Source organism: Terrapene carolina, unplaced genomic scaffold (assembly GCF_002925995.2).
Source record: "Terrapene carolina triunguis isolate 2854851 unplaced genomic scaffold, T_m_triunguis-2.0 Scaffold139, whole genome shotgun sequence".
NCBI classification, from domain to species: Eukaryota; Metazoa; Chordata; order Testudines; family Emydidae; genus Terrapene; species Terrapene triunguis.
Genome location: NW_020664490.1, coordinates 2,598,486 through 2,621,109, shown reverse-complemented (window position 1 = coordinate 2,621,109; position 22,624 = coordinate 2,598,486). Strand labels below are relative to the sequence as shown.

At 43.2% G+C, this 22,624-nt stretch overlaps 1 protein-coding gene across 1 annotated transcript in view; it reads left to right on the top strand.

Annotated features, from left to right (window-relative positions):
* Positions 1-1,690: 1,690 nt before the first annotated feature.
* The window catches only part of LOC112103662 (myotubularin-related protein 6), a 34,016-nt gene continuing 13,082 nt past the window's right edge, over positions 1,691-22,624 (top strand). The window contains exons 1-8 of the mRNA XM_024195554.2: positions 1,691-1,775; positions 7,648-7,764; positions 10,636-10,798; positions 13,478-13,635; positions 14,380-14,508; positions 17,130-17,264; positions 19,295-19,427; positions 21,924-22,033. Of these exons, the coding sequence (XP_024051322.1) occupies positions 1,752-1,775; positions 7,648-7,764; positions 10,636-10,798; positions 13,478-13,635; positions 14,380-14,508; positions 17,130-17,264; positions 19,295-19,427; positions 21,924-22,033 (969 nt within the window). The 5' untranslated portion in view covers positions 1,691-1,751. The remainder of the gene's footprint in view (positions 1,776-7,647; positions 7,765-10,635; positions 10,799-13,477; positions 13,636-14,379; positions 14,509-17,129; positions 17,265-19,294; positions 19,428-21,923; positions 22,034-22,624) is intronic.

Sequence of the window (22,624 nt, the reverse complement as noted above, 5' to 3'; positions counted from 1 at the left end):
CCCGAGCAACTGGTTTGCTGAAGCCCATCTTTCTTGAAACAAGTCTTGAGATGGTTTGATTCAGGCTGTGATGTACTCCATATCTAGAATTTCAAGTACTTTTTCTTAGACACTGTTGAAGTCTGAGTTTTGATAACATGTATTACATGCCTTGGCTTACTGAGCTTCAAATGTTATTGATGGACATAAAATGATCTAATCTTAGTTTAAAATCCATCTGTAGTATTTGCCTCAGTCTGCAGCTGTGAAATCCTGTGTCATATCTGTGTGCATAACTATGTTTAAATAACTAATAAAATAATAATTTTATTGCACTTTTCATTCTCAAAAATCTTTAGAAACTTTGGTCCAAATTCACTCACTCTTGGGAGCAGGAAGGTACTGACTTGCTGTGCCAGATGGGTTGATTCATTGGGGAGGGGAGAGGTAGTGTTTCCACTGTTGACTTCCTCAGGGAGGTTCTGTCAGAGGAGAACAGCTTTATATTTCATAGAAGCCTCCTGGTAAGAGGTGGTCAGAGGATGCGCCAGGGGACCTTCAACACTGGGGTCTGTGGCTGAGAAATTTAACATTAAAACTGGTGAATTTAATAGATCAGTAACTATAACACTAATCGTGTGACACAAAGAGGAGATTTAAAGGTAGGGCTATCACCTGTGTTTCATGGGAGTGAAGGACAACTGTATATAGAAGATGAAGGCCAAAACTTATTTTTAAGAAGCAACACACCATGCTTTATTTGTGGTCCAAATGATATTATCTATCTATCTATCTATCTATCTATCTATCTATTACAGCCTTTCATTATCTGCATTATTATAATCATTATTATCAGCTTTGGAATTTGCTCCCTGAGTCACCACAGCCTGGACCTGTACACTGCAAAGCTCTCCACTTTCTTCAGTTGTTTGGGAAGAGGTAGGCTGGTGGATTGGGAATGTGGGCCATGATCCTACCCTGAGATCCACCTGGATAGATCCCTGCATCCACACAGAGCTTGTTGTAGGACTGGGGCCTTAATTCTTTCTTTAGATTTTCAAGATGTGTCTCATGCTCCAGATGCCTCCCATGAACAAATAAACAGTTATGTTGTGATGTTCAGCAACATAAAATGAAGTGATCTGTATGTTGACTTGCTATGTGATATGGCATGTAAAGCACCAAAACAGGGAGAAGTGGGTCAGGGGCATCTCTTAAAGGAGAAGGTGGGTTGGGGTGGCTAAGGCTCTTGTCTCCAAGGTGTCAGCCCCTGAGGGCTGGGTTATTTTATCTAGGGTGGATAACATGGGGGGGGGGGGTTCAGGTTTATTTGAGGTTTTGGGGAGAATCCCCAGTCTGAAGTGGGGTTAACTGGTACCTGCTAGGCCTTGCCCTGCACAGGGGCTAATCTCTCCATTAGTGTTAGCTGGGCAAAGGAGGAGTGACAGTTTTGTGTGGTTCCCACCGTGGTGACCGAGATGCTGCTGGGCAGGGCTGGGGGCTGGCTCACAGAGCTGCTGCCTTTAACGCAGGGGCGAGTTCAGCACCCACCACATCCAGCCTCCCACCGCAGCCGGGGGCCCTGTAAGAGCCCGATGAGTCCCCCAGCCGGCAGGGGGCGCTGCGCGGGCTCTTCCCAGGCAGTTCTGGGCCGCTCCCTCGCCGACTCGCCCCCTTGCCCGGAAATGTCTCCAGGTGACGGCGGCTCTGGCGAGGAGACGCTGCGCGTAGTGGGGCGGTGGCAGCTGTGAGCGGCGGCGGCGGGAGCTACCATGGAGCACATCCGCACCACCAAGGTACCCGCCGCCCCTCCCCGCGCTGCGGGGCAATCGGGGGCCGGGTGCGGGAGGGCGCTGCGGGCCATGGGGGGCGCTGGGGGGCCATAGGGGTGGTTGGGCCACTGGGGGAAGTGGGGGGCCGTGGAGGGTGCGGGGGTTACGGGGGGGCTGCAGGTAGTAGGGAGCTGGGTGGGGGGGCATAGGGGTGGTAGTATTGTGCGGGAGGCGTGGCGGCGCCATAGGGGAGGGGACCTTTGGGGAGATGCTGCCGGGAGGGTGGCAGGTGAGTCTCTGCTGCGTTGGGGGAGCTGTGAGAGACATTGGGTGCAGACAGGGGGCCGGGGCCGCTCTCCGCTGGCAGGATCTTCTGTCCCCCGCCCCCCTCCCCCGGTCACTCTTTGGAGTCGCGGCCGGTTTGGTGCAGCAGGTTTGTGAAATACAAACAAAACAGGGAGTGGTGAAAGTCTCTCTGCAAAGCCACCTCCCCCTCCCTGCCTGTGTCCTCCCCACTCTGCGCTAACATGGTTTCCGCGATGGGAGCGGTCACAGGACGCATTTTTCCTCCTGTGCCTCACGGATCACAGAAGGTAGGGATGGAGCAGACTTTCCAGATCAAGTCATCTCCTGTCTTCCCCAGCCAGAGCAGGATATAACCCCACCAAAGGAAAATATTCAGTGTACACACCATACATGTCAGCTGGAAATATAATTATGTTCAAAGGGAGTTAAAAATAGTTGCCAAGTTCCCCTGGAGTGTGTTTCTCTGTCAGTTCCTGTGGTTTTACAATCAAATTTTTTTTTTTATGTTTTCCTTTTGCTGGGTGAAAGACTCAAACAGAAGTCATGCAGAGGAAATGGTGCAAGTGGTTGTGCATCTGACAACATCTTGTGTACAAAGTAAACAGGCAAAGAAATGGAAACTCTCTTCCCCGTTCTGGTTTTATGATTTATTTTTATATGAATAGTAGGGAAAATTCATACAGAAATGTGATTTTTAAATTGATGATTCCTCTTTAAAGATGACCTGCAAAGGGAAAAAACTGGATTTGAACCAATTTTTAGTTCTTTATGGTTCCCAGTAGAGCTAGAACACAACTGATGGGGCCTGTAAACAGTCATCGTCCAAGCTGATTCATGCATGGCCATCTATGCGCCAGTGCAGAGCCCAGTTGACTTCAGTAGAGCCCTGCACGGGCATAAGGGACTGCCCATGCTGGATCATGGCTCTAGTGTAGACAGATTGCCAGCATCTTTAATACCATGTCAATTAGATCTGTTCTGAGCAAAGTCAATAAGTGAAGTGCTGACTGCTAGTCTACTCTAGTATTTCTAACATTGTAAGCACAAATTGACTTGAATTGTTGTTATGGTGGGAAATATTTAGAAAATGTCCCTAGTGTAGATGATGATGTCTGCAAAACTACTCCAATGATATCACGAATCAAGAGAGTGAAGGATGAGTGAGAGGATTTTTAGTAACTTTTTAAAACTTGTGTGCATCTGTTTTCTAACTTAGGTGGGTCATACTTTGGAGAAAGAATGCCTTTGTTAAAGATTCATCACCCTTGCCCCCTTCAGTTAGTGTGAGAGCTAATAGAATGCAGCTCTGAGACATCTCCAGAAAAACCACTTAGGCCAGAGTAGACATTCCTGATATTTTTCCTTTGATAAAGAAAAGAAGTAAGGGGAATTTAATATAAACAAAACTTTCAAGCCCTCTTTATATGTTTTAAAGAAGCAAATGGCAGAAGCAAAAATGTTCCTAGTTGAAACTACTTGATGTCTGTGTTTCTGTGTTGTCTGGTGTTTTTTTGATATGCTGAATGAGTTGCAGTTCAGCACTCCCTCTCTTCTTGCTGGAGGCTGCTGTCTGCAAAGGCTGCTGAAGACTGCATTATCTGCAGTTCCCCAGAAGCCATCACCTCACAAGCTATTCATTTAATGATCAGGCAGTCTGACCATAAAGATTTATAGACATATGGAGGAAGGGGATGATGTTACGTTCCAGTTTTAAAGTACTGTAGTTATAGCCAATATTTAATTAAGGGAGCAGGTTATCGGTTTTTAATTTTCTTTATGCATCAATATAAAACTCATTATGGCTGGGGAGGGTTTGATCAGTCAGCTGCTTGCCAACAAAGCTACATAAATTAAGACTTATTATGCTACACAAAACTAACATACTAGAGACAAGTGAATAGACTGAAAGAAACATTGTCATTTTTAAAGTAATGTTTGAGAATTTTGTTTTTACTACAGCAAATTTTAACTCCTGTAAATGAAAGTAGCAATCCAGAATATAGATATATGTTTTACTTTTAACTTTACATTTGACAGGAAACTGGGTTAGCTAGGTTCACCGATTTCCAAGTAGTTACTTCGGCACCAAACCTCCACCTAGCTCTGTGTAGGCCCAATCCCATAGGAATCAATGAGGCTCAGGATGGGTACAGGATTTGACTGTGCAGAGTTAATTGCAAGAATTGGGCCTTAGTTTCTCTTGTCAAAAAAATCCTTTATCTGTAAATATAATCAGATGAAGAGAGAAAAATGTAATTTTTTAAAAAGGAAATTTAAATGATATGTCCTGAATTTTTTGAGGGTGCTCTGTCAGAGACTAATATTATTTTTAAATCCTGCTAGAAACAATTCACATTAAAATGTGGGATTGAATTGTCAGGAATGACCAAGGTTGGTTATGCAAGGACTCTGTTCAATTATGAAACATGTCTACTAATGTGCTTGCTTTGTTTGTTTGGATTTTTTTTCAAATAAACTTTGGAGGATATAATGTGCATGGGAGTGGAGGAAGGCAGGCAAGCAGGCATATACCAGTTGATAATAAATGTAAGCAGATCTATCATGGGAAGTGGGGCAATTCAAATATAAATATCTTGCAAATCCCTTCTGCATAATAGTTTAGGCTGGACTTTGTTCTGACTGTTATGGGAGGCATATTTACTTTTTTAATCTGACTGCTCTTTGGAGATTTTGTTTTCCACGTGGATGGTATAGTAAATGGCTAAACAAACTATGAATGCTGCAAATGGAATCCTGGCTTGAAGGCAAAACTTATAGGGGGTTCTAGGGGCAACAGAGCAATGACACGCCGATCTAGACCAATGGGCTGGCAGTGAGAACATTAACCTGAAGAGGTAATCATGAAGTTCCTTCCCTTTCCTTTCCAGTCTCAGTAATGAGGCTATTTTATTGTGGATTGAGTTTGTAATTGAAAATTCTCTTTGGAACTTTGGAGTTGCCCTTAGTGTTCATTGCTGTTACAGCACATACTGAGTAAAATTTTCTAAAGCACCTAATTGACTTGGGAACGTAAATCCCATTCTCTTTCAATGAGATTTAAGCTTTGAAGTGCTTAAATTGCATTTGAAAATGGGACTTAAGCTCCTAAATCCTTACATACATTTCAAAATTTTATCCATTGTTCCTCTTCGAACTAAACATGCAAAATAAAGATAAAGGGCAGTGTGAGTGAGATGGATTCTATGTGAAGTGGGGTTAAGAGAGCCCAGTCCCTGTGCTTCTGCCTCAGTTCCCCTAGTAGTGCCACTTTAGTGCTCAGTGGAACCTTAGCAGTGGTGCACTAGAGCCTAACCACACAGTCACAGAATATTTAAAGAGCAGCAACTGTGGGCCCAGTATTCTACCAATGAGAACTGTTGACACGTGCATCCAGTCTTCTTATCACTGACTCTGTAATCTATAAAGCCATACACGTAACTGTGTTCAGCCTGTGGACGGACTTTCCGGATATGGTGCTCTTTACTTTTTTAAACAAATCTGAAATGAACTCTACAAGTGTCTGGCCAAGCTTTTGTAATGTACTTAGATGCTTACATTGTACAGGAGTGACAGTTTGTCAATTTTTTTTTTTTTTGGTTAGACTAAAGAAATAGTATGGTTATGCTCAGAAAAGAGCACCACAGATCTATTTCTTATGTGTATTCCAATTAAAATCTTCTTTTAGTGAAATAATTCAATTGTATTACTTTTAGCTTATTTACTATTGGAGAACAATACAGCTATGGGATTAATTTCTGCTTCAAAAATCATCACTACTTCTGAGTCCATTCCACTGAAGGGTCTTTTACTAGTAATACTTTTGTCAGAAGGAGTACAACTTGGCTGTTGGATCTCAGGATGAGTTTGCAGGCATGGTATTTAATAAGGGTTTTGGGGGCAGGAAATCTGTTTGTAACCTGAACAAATTTGATATGGAGTCATGGCAAGACAGTAAACCTGGAATGACAGAATACAGTTTTTAGTTACTTCTCAGAGTTTAATCGCTTTTTAAACACTTGCAAGGCAAGACTTAAGATTGTTGTATTTTTCTTCTGTGATATACTAGCCATCTTACTAGAGAACATTCAAGACATGTCCTTTGTCATGCAGTCTTTGATCATCACTACCAGTCCCAATCAAGTACTCAGTCCTCTCCTGTGACTCTGGTCACTGTAAATAGATTTCATATATTGTTGGGGTGACTGGTTTCCATCCTGCTATTGAACGCTCTCTACAATTCTTAGAGACAATGTTATTTTTTGTCAAAATATTGCTTCCAAACTACACCTCTACCCCGATATAACGCGACCTGATATAACACGAATTCGGATATAACGCGGTAAAGCAGTGCTCCGGTCATCTAGAATGATACCATTATCTGTGCCTGCATTATCGAGGTAATATCTAGGAAATGCAGATGCCTGCTTTGTTGATCCAGGGCTTTATCTATGCTGTCACAGCCACCTTTCCTGGGTGCTGATCCTGCTGCCATAGAAGTGATTGGGAGTTGTGCCATTGACTTTAATGGGAACAGCGTTGGGCCCCTAGTAACACAGCTCTAACTTGGCACTAATGAGACAGTCCTGCCAAGAAATAATGAGGACTGCACAGACCAGCCTTTCACTGTAGTCCTTTTGTGTTGTGGTGTTTCACATATAGGGTCATGTAACGTTTGTTTCTTGTAAAACAAACTGTGTGGAGTTTTTAAAGGGCTTTGTTCATGCCAGCTAAATTGTGGGCTATCTAAAATCCCTTTTTATGAAATATTCCTTTATTGGGGTTAAGAATGGGAAGATTTTTGGTTGGGTGCCAGCATGAGAGATCTCTCCCCGCAAGGGCTCTCTATTCTAAAAACAAGTCCTCTGCTATTTTAGGAGAATGTCTTTTTGCTGATAGTAGCCCTTGTTTCCATTTTACTGGGAGTTTCCAGTTCACTACCAGAGAGCAAGTCATTACACCATGACCTAGATTTTGGAGGGTGGGAACAGTACAAAGTGGGAGTGAAAATGAAGTCAGGACAGGTTGGTCCGTGGGCTCTGACAGGGATACAGAAAACCTCGGAAGAAAAAAAAAATTAATTCAATACTCGAGACTTCTACATAACAGGATAATATACTTACTGGTGTTTGAGGATTTGCTGCTATACTTCAGATAGACTTGGATGCTACATGTTTTCTACTTTAGCAAATTATACTTCTTGCTTTCAAAATGGTTCTTAAATGCACCGATCAACACCAGTGGAAAATAATCCCTAATACGTAGCAGAACAGAACGTGACTCTTTATTTGAAAAACTTTAACTTTACAGATGAGAATTGAATCTACTTATGATCCTAGCCTTGTGTATTTATTGTGCATTGTGTTGAATGGGATTACCTAGTTAATCTTCCTGGCAAATCAGATATGTTTGCTATTGCTTGCTTCCTAGTATTTGTCCGGTGTAGTTTTAAATGTGCAATGTATTTGAGCTTCCACCACTTTCAAGATTATTCCACAGGCTGATAGATCTCACTGTCAGGGAAGGTTTTTCCCTGCATTGTTCAGTCATTTTTTACTTCCCGTAAAATGTTTTTTTTTTTCCCTTCCTGCAGGTAGAGCAGGTGAAATTAATAGACCGTTTCAGCACCAGCAACAAATCGTTAATGGGAACTCTGTACCTTACAGCAACGCATCTGTTATTTATAGACTCTAGCCAGAAGGAGACTTGGGTAAGGATATCAAATGCATTACCTTGTAGCCTGAAAATGCATAGCTTCTCCAAATGTGTTTTCTTTCCTTTTTTTTTTTCTTCTTGTGCATGTCTAATTAAAGATAAATAATTAACTGGATATAGTTTCTCAAATATTTTCCCCTATTTCATGATGCACACAAACAATAAGCAGTAGATTCACAATCTAAACTCTTACTGTGCCAGTGACCAGGCTTAAGTGCTGCATCTTGTCATTATAGCTAATATTTTAAAACTTGGGAGTCTAAAGTAAATCCATATTATTTAAGCACTTAAATAGCTGCCTGATTTTCAAAGGTGGGAGCTGTGGGTGCTTGGTATCTCTGAAAATCAAGTCATTATGCAGCTAATTTCCATTTCTTGTCTATTAAAAGATGGTCATGCCAATTAGTTCTTCATTTGTGTGTGGTGACTTTGTGTAGATTTCTACCACTTTGACTTTCTGTGCTATCAGATAGGAGGAGATTGTTTAGTGTTCTAAGCATCAGGTTTAACATATCTAGATTACCTTGAACTTGAGGTTCAAATCCTTGTAGCCTTAAGTGAGACCGCAAAACCCAAGGGTGTCAGTTCTGCATGAACACTGACGATCTTGTAGGTTTTTAAAAAAGGTATGAGCATCTCAGCTATGACCTTAGTCCTGTATCCTGATTACCTGCTTGGCTAGCTGCTGCCTGCTGTCTCAGTGGAATCTGTACTTCAGTGTTTCTGTGGATACAGTACATAGTTTTTAAGAAGCTTTGGAATTCTTCAGAATGAAAGGTGCTGTATATGTTAACAAAAAAAAAAAAAGTTCAAAAGCACTGATTGTTCCCATTGTGCTTTACTTCATTTTAATATCCTTGAAGTCAGTCCAGTTGTATCCACAGTACAACTTGTACTGAAGTAAATTTATAGACAGAGTGTATATATAAGAGCATCTTTAATCATTGTTAGTATAGTAGAACCCCATTTATCTGAGCCTACAGTATCTGGCTCTCCGTATTAACTGAACCTCCGGGTGGCGGGGCTCAGCTCCTGCTCTCAGCCCTGGGCTTTGCTGCCAGCGGTTGAAGCTCTTTGCCCATTCTCCATATTATCTGGATTTTTGATTATCCGATTTGGCCCCAGTCCCAATTAGATTGGATAAACTGGGTTCCACTGTATAAAATTCTGTTGTTGAAATCTAGTCTCTTCCTCTCAAATACATGTCTTGCAAAATGCTTTCTTAAACTCCTGTCTAATTTTATTTGAGTCTTAAGAGGAGAAAACAACTGTGGTAGTAAGAGGGCTGAACAATATGCTCCTTTCAATGTCTCAGATGAAGCAGACTGTATCTGTGGCTTTCCTGCATAGGAAAACAACTGTTAAATCACACGTGCATTTTTCCATATTTGATCTGTTGTGTTTACATGTCTGTGTAAAAAACTTAGTAAAATTCCTATGTTAATTCTTTCTTCCCTCAAAGGACATGTATTGTGGTTGAGGTGGTGGTTTGGTGGGGGAGAAGTTGTATGGAACTGACTTTGGAGTCTGAGTATAACATCTAGATCATCCAGATGAGTAGCTGTAGAATAATTCATAGTAGATCTTTCTCATCTCTCTTTTCATCCTGTTCCCATGAACAGATTATGCTGCCTCCTAGCTCACACCTGTGTGGGTAAAGAGAGGCTGATTCTAGGAATTGATGTCAAAAGTAAAGAGCACTAACATAAACTACAGTTATAGGCATAAATGTAAGGTAACCTTCACATTCTTCATTAGAAAGTCCATCTTCTGCATGTCAAGTAGTGGTCCAACTGCTTAAAACTGAAGTTCGAGGATAGTAAAACTGAGTTGTGTTAAGATTAAAGCTGGCTGATAATGGAAATCCCTTCCTGCAAAAGATTCCATATTTTTCTCCTGACCTGAGGTGAAATGCTGTATTTTTTTTTTTTCACAAAAAGGGGTTTCAAGAAAAATTGTTTCTGGAGAACCAAAACATTTTAGCCTTCTCGGCTGCTGGCATGGAAGGATCTGGCAGAAAATGAAATTGACAATAGCCTCTCAGGCCTGCTGTCAAAGAGCAGGGTGCTCAGCCTTCCTGTCTCTCCCTCACTACCATCAGCTCTGGTGTTGGAGAGGCCGAAAGCTAAGGTGTTCAACCTAAGCAGCCCTCCTGGAAAATTTTGTGTCAATTTCACAGCCTACAGAAGGAAAGCAAAATTGACAAAAGCCTTCTAGACAGGGAGCTGAGAAACCCTCCTTTTGATTTTCAGGACAGAAAATTGAATTTTTTTTTTTTTTTTTTTAAATTTTATTTTTATTTTTTTAAAAAAGACTTTTTTTTTTTTTCCAGAAAATCATTTTGATGAAAAATGTTCAACTAAATCTAGTTAAGAGGTTAACTAAAAATAACTTTTTCTGTACTTTTAGCTGTTTTGTTTGGTTGCTATTTTTGATGCTTTGAACTTAAGAGCACTCCCAGACATGGAAAGCAACCAACTGCATATCTTCCCAACACCTAAATGGATACAGCTTTTCAGGCAACGGAGCTTTATAGAAAGTGATTGACCTGCCTTTCTGAAGATTTACCTTTGCATTATGTGTGAAGAAAGATATTCGCTTGAAGTTTGTGACATACTGGTAATCCTTTGAAGTTTAGCGGAAGAGAAGGAGCATAATTTCAAATAAATGGTTAGGATAGGTTGACCAAAATGCCAGTGTCAGAGATTTCTTTAACAAATTAAACCTATTGTATAAGGATTTTTGACTAGCTTGTTCAGTTATGTTTAACAATATACTTTGTGTCTCTTTTGAAAAGTATATTTTAAAGTGCTATTAACTAACATCTTACAGTAAGACTTGAATTATGAATTCTTGTGTGCCATAGATTCTACATCATCATATCGCTGCAGTGGAGAAACTTGCCTTGACTACTTCAGGCTGCCCTCTTGTGATCCAGTGCAAGAACTTCAGGGTAGTTCACTTTATTGTTCCCAGAGAAAGGGATTGTCATGACATTTACAACTCTTTGCTGCAACTGTCAAAACCAGGTATGGCTTTCAAGTGCACAAGACCTTGCAGTGTATGTTTGTGCCACCATTCTGCAAAACAACTCTGGGCTTTGTGCTATTTCTGTTGTTAAATGTGAGGCTTCTGTAAAGTCTCTGAAATTGAGCGGCATAAACACAGAAAGCATTGATCTGCTGTGCATAGTTTTGGTAACTGTTACTCTGCGTGTAGTTTTGAGTGTGCTGACGTACGGGTATGGGAGAGGGTGAGATCTTAAGTGATTGTGAAACCGCATTTATAAAAGTCACTGCTGGTTGTCACATCCCTTGGGGTACAACCTAGACTGCGGGGACCACTGAGTCCCCTTAAACTTTTCAGCCTGGGCTGTCTCTCACAATGTTATGCCAGTGACAAGCAGCAAACCCTTCCAAGTGCTGTGATCACTCAGCTATCAATTTGTGGAGAGACACGCCCAGCTGAGTTGCATGAATGCTCTCTAAGCCATTCATGGATTATACAGAGGGAGACTCTAACCAATTCCTCCAGCCCCCAAGCCTTGTACCCTAGAAATGTACTGTCTTACACTGCTGAAGATCTTCTCTTGAACAGTGCAAGCTCATTGATTAATTTGTCACTTTGTCAAAGGACAGAGGATTTGCACCAGCCTTTGTAATCTGAACAGATTACCCAAGCACTTTAGACAAACCCACTGGTAAGGATAAAACATTAAAATAAGTTTATTAACTAAAGAAAGATAGATTTTAAATTATAAGTGCTAGCCATAGAGGTCAAAGTAGGTTACATAAGGCAATAAAAATAAAATTGCAGTCTAAAGTCTAAACTTTAACAAACTAAGCAAGATTTGAATCCAGCAGCTTTTTCTCACCCCACTGGATGTTCCAGGCAGTTTACAGTTCTTAATACACAGGCTGAATTCCCTTCTCAGCCTGGGACCAATCTCCCAAGCTCAGAGTCTTTTGTCTTCCCAATAGTCTTCTAGGTGTTAAGATAGGGCAGGAGAGAGGCCAAGTGGTGATGTCACTGTCCCTCTTTTATACGTTCTTCCAGCTGCTAGAACAGGGGTGGGCAACTTTTTTAGCCCGGGGGCGACATGTGGGTATGGAAATTGTATGGCAGGCCATGAATGCTCACGAAATTCAGGTTGGGGTGCAGGAGGGGGTGAGAGCTCTGGCTGGGGGTGCGGGCTCTAGGGTGGGGCCAGAAATGAGGAATTCAGCGTGCGGGAGGGGGCTCCGGGCTGGGGCAGGGGGTTGGGTGGGGAGTTGAGGTGCAGGCTCTGGGGTGGGGCTGGGGATGAGGGATTGGGGTGCAGGAGGGTGCTCTGGGTTGGGATCGAGGGGTTTGGAGGGCAGGAAGGTGGATCAGGGCAGAGGGTTGGGGGGCGGGAGGGGCTCAGGGGTGCAGACTCTGTGCAGTGTTTACTTCAAGCAGCTCCCAGAAGCAGCGGCATGTCCACCTCCGGCTTCTGCATGACCAAACGGCTCTGCGCACTGCCCTGTCCGCAGGCATCGCCCCTGCAGCTCCCAGTGGCCACAGTTCCCACCGATGGGAGCTGCGGGGGCGGTGCTTGGGGCGATTTACATGGCCTGGGTCCCTGGCAGCACAGGAGAGCTGAGCGGCATCTGCCTGCTTGCTCCACATGTCTGCTTGCCCCTCCCTGTGGCCCCGGGGCGGGGCTGTGCCTCCGTGTGCTGCCCCCACCCGAGCACCCCTGTGGCCAATGGGAAGCTGCAGGGGTGGTGCCTGGGGGCAGCTGTGCGCATAGGCCCCCCCAGCCCGCCCCGCCTTGGAGCCCCAGGTAAGTGCTGCAGCCCCCAACCTCCTCCCCGAGCCTGTACCCCACCTCCTCCCCACATACTTCCTCCTGCCCCCAAACTCCCTCCCAGGGCCTGCACCCCTCCCCCTCCCATAGCCTGCACCCCCACCCCCTCCTCCTGCACCCCCACTCCCTGCCCCAGCCCAGAACCTGCACCCAGCACCCAAACTCCAGCCCAGAGCCTGCAACCCAGACCCTCTCCCCCTCCCAAACTCCCTCCCAGAGCCCAACCTCTCACCCCTTCTGCACCCAAACTCCCTCCCAGAGCCTGCAACCCAATCCCCTACTCCAGACCTCCTCCCCCACCCAAACTCCCTCCCAGAGCCTTAGGCGGGGGGGGGGGGGGGGTTTCTGGGTGGCATGAGTGACATTACTGGCCCGCTGGGAGGATTTGAGGACTGGCACTGGCCCTAAGGTAAATTGAGTTTGAGACCCCTGCTTTATCTCTAATCCACTCCTAACTTTGTGCTACTCTTAATGTTGCCCCTTAAACCTTGAAAATGTCCCAGTTGATGTATGGCTAGGAACCACCCTATTCTGCAGAAAATACTGAAACCTACATTCCACCAAACTTACCTGTGCTGATGTCCATTCATCTTTTTTTGTCAGTTAACTGTATGGTACCTGTGTGACTTCAGATTGTAAACTCTTTGGGGCGGAAGTTACATACTGAGTAAAATATTTCAAAAGCACCAAAGTCACTTAGTGACGTCGGCATTTTCGAAAAGTTTACCCACCATGAATATTTATAAAATATCTTGCCCAGTTACAGAACTACAAAGATAATCAGATGATGAATTCAACTATTCCTGCCCTTTTTCTGACACACAAGACTCTGGGATCTGACTCGGTGCATAATATCTTATTTTCTTGTTTCCTTTAGCAAGCTACGATGAACTGTATGCCTTCTCTTACAATCCAAAACAAAATGAGTCTAAGCGGCTGCAAGGCTGGCAGCTCATTGACCTAGCAGAAGAATACAAGCGGATGGGAGTGCCAAACTCTAACTGGCAGTTGTCCGATGCTAATCGTGATTATGAGGTAAAGGATAATAGAGAATCTGTTGCAGTGGAGGAAACGTGTTTATTTTTATGCCTGTTTGATTTTATAACCTCTGATTCCAGTCCAACACAATATCTGCAATGCCTTGCAAACCACATACCCTTTGAGTCATGAGTTTGCTGCCTAAAGTGAAAGGATGCAGAAGATGGGAGAGCCTACTTGTGAGACTCTCCCTCCCTGTTCGTTTTTTTGGTGTTGGGATAGTCTTTGATAGCATGGTTTCTTTCTCATTTTCCCTCAATGACAGCCCTATTTTGAGGGTAAGTCATGGAAATCCTGTTGTAAAGGAGCAGCAGAACAACTCTTTCAGTGAGGGAGAAACCTGCCCTTGCATTAGTGAAGTTGGGGATTGGTGCAAGGGGTGTGATCTTTCTATACTACTACTGTGGAATTATTCTCTGTGGTCTCATTTTGATAGACTGTACACTGGTGTCTCAGTCCCCTTCCACAGCGTATGATTTTCATTTCATCATTCTTTCATACCCTTTAATCCATGTATCACTTCTGGTGTGTGTACATTAGGAAGGATTATGGGCATATTTCTGTATGCCTGGTGCAAGTGTTTTTACCTCTGTGTCATCTAGCCCTGCTATAACCACCACCTTATCCACAAAGCTGTCATGATTCATGCAAGGACAGCAGTCCACTGTTAGAAATCTTGCACCAGATTTGATATAGTCTGTAAATGAAACACGTACATTGTACATTTATTTTGTCCTGCAGATTTGTGACTCCTATCCCAGAGAACTTTATGTTCCCAGAACTGCAAGCAAGCCCGTAATCGTTGGTAGCTCCAAATTTAGAAGCAAAGGAAGATTCCCAGTGTTATCATATTATCACAGAGATAAAGAGGTACAGTCTGATTTCCTTTCAGCGCAAGTGGGCTAAAACTATTTCTCAACAGATGCCACTGGTCCAGGAAAGATAGGGAGGTAAGTATAATAACCCAGGTACATAGAACAATGCTAGTTCCTTAATCTCTGACACTGCTGATGGCTAATGAGATGCGTAGGTCCTGCTTAGCCAACTGTAAAATTCTTCACTAGTCAATTGAATCTCTTAAAACTTCCAAAAATGGGCCTTTAAGGTCAGCTGATGATCAAATCCTCTGTGTTTTTGTACTTGTTGGAATATCAAGAATAAAATCCTTTTGTTCCAAAATGCTATGAACCGTGGAAATAATTTGTTAAAGAGGGAAGGAGGGCAGGAAGAGAGAAAATCAAGCCCTGTGGGACTCCATAGAGGAGGGTTGTTTCTGTGGAGCAGCAGCAATCCATCTCAATCCTGATATATATCTGAGGGAATAGCAGTTATATCAACTGCTCCTGTGAGTTCAGCAGTTTCTGAAGGGCCAGTATTGTAAAGCTACACATAGGCAACTGCCAGTTGTATCCACAGAGTGGATGTATTTGTGAGTGTTACCTGTCAGGGAATGTGTGTTACACCCCTCAAAGAATACTGCTGTCAAGGAGAGAACTACAGTTTTTATATTGGCCAGGCTGGAGTTTAAGGCCTGGTCTACACTACGGGGTTAGGTTGAATTTAGCCGCGTTAGGTCGATTTAAAAATGAATGCGTCCATACAACCAACCCCATTCCGTCAACCTAAAGGGCTCTTAAAATCGACTTCTGTACTCCTCCCCGGCGAGGGAAGTAATGCTAAAATTGACTTTGCTGGGTCGAATTTGGGGTAGTGTGGATGCAAATCGATGGTATTGGCCTCCAGGAGCTATCCCAGAGTGCTCCATTGTGACCGCTCTGGACCTCACTTTGAACTCCCATGCACTAGCCAGATACACAGGAAAAGCCCCGAGAACTTTTGAATTTCATTTCCTGTTTGGTCAGCGTGGCGAACTCAGCAGCACAGGTGACCATGCAGTCCCCCCAGAATCGTAGAGCATAGAATGTTTCTACGCTCCCCCTATCATCTCCGTCCCTGAGGTTATCGCAGATTAGAAGGCAAAAAAAACGCACTCGCGATGATGTGTTTTCTAAGCTCATGCAGTCTTCCCGCACTGATAGGGCACTGCTTAATGCATGGAGGCATTCAGTGGCAGAGGCCAGGAAAGAATTAAGTGCATGCGAAGAGCAGAGGCAGGACGTGATGCTGAGGCCAATGGGGAGCAAATGGACATGATGAAGTGTCTGTTGGAGCTGCAGGAAAGCCAACGAGCACAGACCCCCGCTGCATCCACTGTATAACCGCCTCCCCTCCTCCCCATGTTCCATACCCTCCTCACCCAGACACCCAAGAACGCAGGGGGGGAGGCTCCCGGCACCCAGCCACTCCACTCCAGAGGATGACCCAAGCAACAGAAGGCTGTCATTCAAACAGTTTGATTTTTAGTGTGGCTCCAATAAGCAATGTGGCCTTGTCCTTCCCTCCTCCCCCACCCCATCAGGGTTACCTTGTCTGTTCTCTCTTTTTTTTTTTTTTTAAATTAATAAAGAAAGAATGCATGGTTTCAAAACAATAGTTACTTTATTTCGAAGGGGGGAGGGTGTTGGCTTACAGGGAATTAAAATCAACAAAGGGGGTGGGTTTGCATCAAGGAGAAACACACACAACTGTCACACCGAAGCCTGCCCAGTCCTGAAACTGGTTTTCAAAGCCTCTCTGATGTGCAGCGCGCCTTGCTGTGCTCTTCTAATCGCCTTGGTGTCTGGCGCAAAACGATTGTCTGCTGTTCCTTTCACGGAGGGAGGGGCGACTGACGACATGTACCCAAAACCACCCGCGACAATGTTTTTGCCCCATCAGGCATTGGGAGGTCAACCCAGAATTCCAGTGGTCGGCAGAGACTGCAGGAACTGTGGGATAGCTATCCACAGTGCACCACTCTGTAAGTCGATGCTAGCCATGGTAGTGAGGACGCACTCCGCCGACTTAATGTGCTTAGTGTGGACATACGCAATCGACTGTATAAAATCAATTTCTAAAAATCGATTTCTATAAAATCGACCTACTTTCGTAGGGTAGACATACCCTAAATGATGTGTAGAAGAGCACAAAATGACTGTCTTCATTATAAATGTAGATTTATCTTGTATTTAGGGAGATAATAATTCAATAGAAAACATCCTGAGAGTGTAGAGACACGAGACAGGCATTTATTGTAAGAAAAATGGCTGTGTATTATAAACTTAAATTTTTTTAGGAAGTAAACTGAGATGTCTAAGATCTTTGGGCATATTTCCAAAATTTGGTAAACCTTTACACTATCAAAGTGCCACATGATCTTTAAAGTCCATGAACAGCAGTCAGGGACTTAAATTTAAGGTCTACTATAAAAGTGTACTTTGATTTAAAAAGTTAGAGCATCTTTGCTTTAGTTCTTCAGCTTATCTTTCACTTCATAGTCTGCAGAATAAAAGAATTAACTGTGTTTCAGCTCTATAGAATGCATATGTCTAAGCATTCTTTTAGAGGTGTTACTTATATACTGTTGCTACCTGATTCTTTTTCTGTACTAGGCTGCTATTTGCAGATGCAGTCAACCTCTCTCAGGTTTCAGTGCCAGGTGTCTGGAGGATGAAAATATGCTGCATGCGATCAGTATAGCCAACCCTGCTCATCACTATATGTATGTCATGGACACTCGACCTAAGGTATGTACCTTTATCAGGGCTGCAGCTTAGGGTTCAGCTTAAATTCCTTTACTTGATCACTTTATACATACGGAAGTGCTACTGGGGGCACTATGTGGCTCAGGTGCTGGGATTGTACTGTATCATGCTGTTTAATCTCTACAGCATCGGTTCTCAACCAGGGGTCCGAGGTCCCTAGAGGATCTGCGAGCAGGTTTCAGGGGGTCTGCCAAAATAAACCAGAGAGTAGGGCCGGCATTAGAGTTGCTGGGGCCCAGGGCAGAAAGCCCAAGCCCTGCCATGCGGGGCTGAAGCCAAAGCCTGAGCATCTTAGCTTCGCGGGGCCCCCTGTGGCATTTTGCCCAGGCAATTGCCCTGCTTGCTACCCCCTAATGCCGACACTGGCTTTTAATCAGCTGGATATGCAGAAAAACAGTTGTGGCACAGGTGGGCCGTGGAGTTTTTATTGGGTGGGCCTCATAAAGAGAGAGGTTGAGAACCCCTGCTCTAGATTCAGAATTGGATTCAGAATTGTCCCAGGTCAATGACCAAAAGTATTACTGTTTCATATGATGATCATGGTCTATGTGAGATGACTTTAGCTAACTCATTTTGGTTAGCTACCTGAATAAGAAGAAACACACATTTCACCTATGAACTTGGGTGAAGATTTTTAAAAATGGGTGCCTACAGTGCAAGACTCCATATTCAAGCAATAAATGTTATTTTAAAAGGTGCTGAGCACCCAGTAGCTCCCATTGAAGTCAATGAGAGCTGTTTGGGTGTTCTACGCTTGTGAAAATTAGGCCACTTATTTAGGTGCATAAACAGATTTAGGAGTCAAATTTGGGCACCCATTTCTTTAGACTCTTGAGTTTTAAAACTTCTTTTAACTATCTAACTGGGATGAAATGTGTAACATTGATCTGAACTTTATTATAGCATTGGATGCAGAGCTGGAGGGCTGTAGAATTATAGTGAGTATGCCTTAATGGAGCATGGAGAAATTAGGAGACAGAAATTGTAAAACCTAGAGAGAGCATCTGCAGGACAGTGTTCAAGCCCTAGAGTTTGTTTAGATACCACATTTTAATAAGCAATTTCACATTACTACATCTTTACTTCTTTGGTCACTGATCAGATTGAGGGGTGGACATATCAAGTGGTGATTATTTCCTAAACTCTACTTATAACCAAGTTCCATCCATATGTGATATCAAAATGAGATGTCACTTAAATTAGACTGTAGATCTCCTCTTTTTTACATGTTTTAGTCAGCAATAAAATAGTTAATTGTTCATATCTGATCAGCTATTAAAGTTCAGCATTAGCACTGCACTGCGAAGAGTGGTGCAGCTGATATTTATTGGAGCCATAGTTGCAGACTTTAGGAGATATTTGTTGGTTCCACTCAAAAGTTCTTATTTTTAAATTTATTTGATCATAAGGACTAGAAGATTAAATTTTAATTGTAAAACATTAGATTCTGGAGCACAAGAGGAAGCCTCCAGAAAAAAGTGCTGGCTTGTTGAGTGAAATGGAACCAGCCCAGCTGGATCTGTTTTTGGTACCTCATAATTTTGTAGATTTCATTTTACTTAGGATACACTGATCTTTTTTTTCCCTTCAAATTACGCACTTCAGGTATCTTAACACTTCATAGTACTAACTTTTTCTTTTAGGCTAATTACTGTGTGGCATCTTTCAAATAAGCAATTATAATTTGGGAAAAGGAGAATTAGGATATAGTATTCAGATTTGTCAGCTCTCAACATGTTTGTCAGCTCTCAACATCTGATTGTTTTTACTTTTCATAGTCTTCTACATATCACATCCCCCCACATGTTGTGTCATTCTCATGTCAGAGTAATCCTTTCAGATTAGTCTGCCACAAATCTGATATCCATAAGGATGTTTATGGTATGTGTGTGTTAGTTTTGTTTTTTAACTGAGTGTCCTGCTGAAGATGTTTGGTTACTTAATCTATATTTTGATTTTACAATTTACTTTTTAACTCTTGATTTTAAATATTTGCATTTTCTTTCACTAAGCTTAATGCAATGGCAAACAGAGCAGCAGGTAAAGGCTATGAAAATGAAGACAACTATGCTAACATTAGATTCCAGTTTGTTGGAATTGAAAACATTCACGTAATGAGATCCAGCCTGCAGAAACTTTTAGAAGGTATGTTTTATTGTTCTAACTCTGGTGTAACAGAATATGATTAAAAATAGGATAAGTGACCTTCTCATGTCATTGGTCTTTTAATGTTAGTCTATGCAAAACACCAAGGAACTTCCAAACTTTGTTACCGACAGCAGTGAATTTAGTGTCTGTTATGGAGTTCTGAGGGGCAGGTGCTAGTGTTAATCACAATTCCTGGGCAATGAGCTCTTATGAATTGTCAGTCATTTGTCTTAAGGAAAATAGTTTAACATGTAATGTGTCTTGGGTGGAAGTAGGCAAATTCTGTTAGCATGTCAGATGGTTTACAGGAAAAAACCATGGGGGTTTATAACATGCATGTATTACCCCTGATTTTTCAATAGGACTTAAATGTTGAAATGCTTGATTGCACTCACAGATAAAATACTCTGACATCTGAGTGCTATAAAATGTACCTGCACTTACTTTCAATCTCAGAAATCAGAGACCAGTTCTAAAAGGATTGATTTTGCACTAACTGCTACATCTTCACTCACTCTCTACTAAAAATTCTCTTAACTCACATGGTCATGTGATCTTGTGGCAGCCAAGTGGGTAGCTGTTTCATTTTGATGCCCAGACCTCTCAATCAGATAGGATCAATAGTGCAAAACTATTTTGATTTACTTGACCTGGTTCAACCAGACTGGTTGCTTGGCAGTCAGAGTAATGTGTGTGATTCAAAGTGAATTACAGGCAAAAAGCTATTACCATCTTATGATTACTTGATGTCCTAAGTCCTGTTTTTTGTGGACTGACAATTGTGCACATCACAAAAAAAAGAGCCCTTCATGTTCAACAGCAATGAAGCACCCACATTGATACTCTCAGAAGATGGGAGAAATTAGAATGATTGAGGGTGAACTACCCTCTCCTATTAATGATTTCCCCTTAATTTCCCTCCCCCACTGTATCGCATCTGAGGTACATTAGTGAGGCAATATGGAGGAACTTACGGTAAGGAAGCAGCAGCACATCTGTTCTGCAGATACACAGAGGGCCTCACTGTCCAAGGTTGTCAGTTCATTGCATATACAAGCACTACATTTACTTTATTATTTAAAGAAAGTGATTTACTGGAATAATCATTGATAACTGTTCAAAACTGTAAACATTGTCTGGTTATGTGATTTACTCCCCAGGTAAATATTTTTGATAGGCTGTTGGGATTGTGGCATGTTTATCTTGTGCTGTCCTTCTTCTGTTAAATCAGGTAGCTCTTCCTACTGGGCACCACTAATCCCATTTCCTTGAATGTTGTCCTTACATTTTGACCACAGTGGTGACTTAGTACAATAACTCCCCGCTTAACGTTGTTTCAATCTTACATCCCTGCTCAATTACAGAACATGCTCCATTTAAAGTTGTGCAATGCTTCGCTATAATGCTTTGTCCACAGCTGGCAACCCCCCTATCAGCTCCCTTACGCCCCCCCACCCCAGCGCCTCCCGCCCGCCGGCAGACCCTGCGGATCAGTGCCTCCCCCCTCCTCCTCCTGCCCGCGGCAATCAGCTGGCTTGAGGTGTTCAGGAGGGAGGGGGGAGCAGCGAGGATTTGGTGCGCAGGCTTCCCCCCCGCCCCCGAACGCCACAAACCAGCTGATTGCCGTGGGCGGGGGGAGGGAGGAGATGGCACGCTGTGTCCTCGCTCCTCCCCCCTCCCTCCCCTGCCTCCTGCCTGTGGCAATCAGCTGGCTTGCGGTGTTCAGGAGGGAGGGGGAGCCTGCGCACGGTGTCCTCACTCCTCCCCCCTCCCTCCTGCCTCCTGAATGCTGCAAGCCAGCTGATTGCTGTGGGCAGGAGGCAGAGGAGGGAGGGGGAGGAGCGAGGACCGATGTGCGGAGTAAAGGCGGAGGGGGGGAAGAAGAGGTGGGTTAAGGGTAGGGGCTTAGGGGAACGGGAGGCGTGGGCGGGCCGAGGGTTGAGCCCCCCCACCCCGGTGCTTGCAGAGTAGGGGAAGCTGCTGCTGTGCAACGTGCTTCTCCTAGCCTATCAGCCTCCATGCCTGCCTCATTGTCTCCAGTGCCAGTGGGCTATGCCTGTGTGGGGTAAGGCGAGGGCACCTCCCAACTATAGTACTGTACAGTATGGCAAAAAAATTTCCCCTGGAACCTAACCCCCCCATTTACATTCATTCTTATGGGGAAATTGGATTCGCTTAACATCATTTCACTTAGTCGCATTTTTCAGGAACATAACTACAACGTGAAGTGAGGAGTTATTGTATCTCTTCATTTCTGTAACTCGTGATCAGATACCTGCAAGATCTATATTAGCTGAAGGATTTTATTTATTACTCATGTTTGCATTTCTGAAACATTAGGAATCCGACACTTTTACCAAAAGAGGAGAATAATTCAAATAGATTTTTAAACTCGGAGGAATATCAGCCTATCCTGTAATTATTTTATTTTTCTCCACCTAGAGAGCTACAGCTCCATAGAAAGTTCTAACACCTTTTTTCTTTCTATTTCAGTCAGTGGTACAAAAGCTTTGTCTGTCAACAGTTTCTTGTCTGGTTTGGAGAACTCTGGCTGGCTGCGTCATATCAAAGCTGTATTGGATGCTGCTATCTTCTTAGCCAAAGTAATTCATATGCTCCTTCTTTCTCTGGGGGAGGGATGGTGATTGGTGACAGGCAGAACCATTCTGTCAGGTGTAAACTGGGGATGGCTGCTGCTATAATCTCAGTGCTTGATGTTTTGCTTCATTATTAATCTTAATTATGTTAGAAATAACTACACACCAAGTACATCAGCATGTAAACAGAACATGTTTCTGTATATTTAGAGAGAACAGATGTGCCTCCTAATATTTTAGGTTTCTTTGAAGGCTGCCCACCTACCAGTGTAAAGAAAGGATGTTAGGTTACCCAAGTTTTGTGGTATGTAGCCGTAGTTTAGAGATCACCTGACCTGTAAATATATGAATATGGGGATGGAGGAAGCTAAATGTTCTGAGTGTTCCACATAGCAGGGGTGAGCAGGGGACCAGTCCCACAACTCTAACTTTACTTCTTTCTTTCCTTTTAGTTCAAGTCTTTTCAGAATCAAATCAGCCAATTCCTACTCAGAGTCCCCCCCAACATACTCTGATACACAACTATCAAAGAACTGCACTGGCGCTGACCTATAGGTATAGGGTAAGCAACTTTTTTTATTACATGGCGTGGTTTGC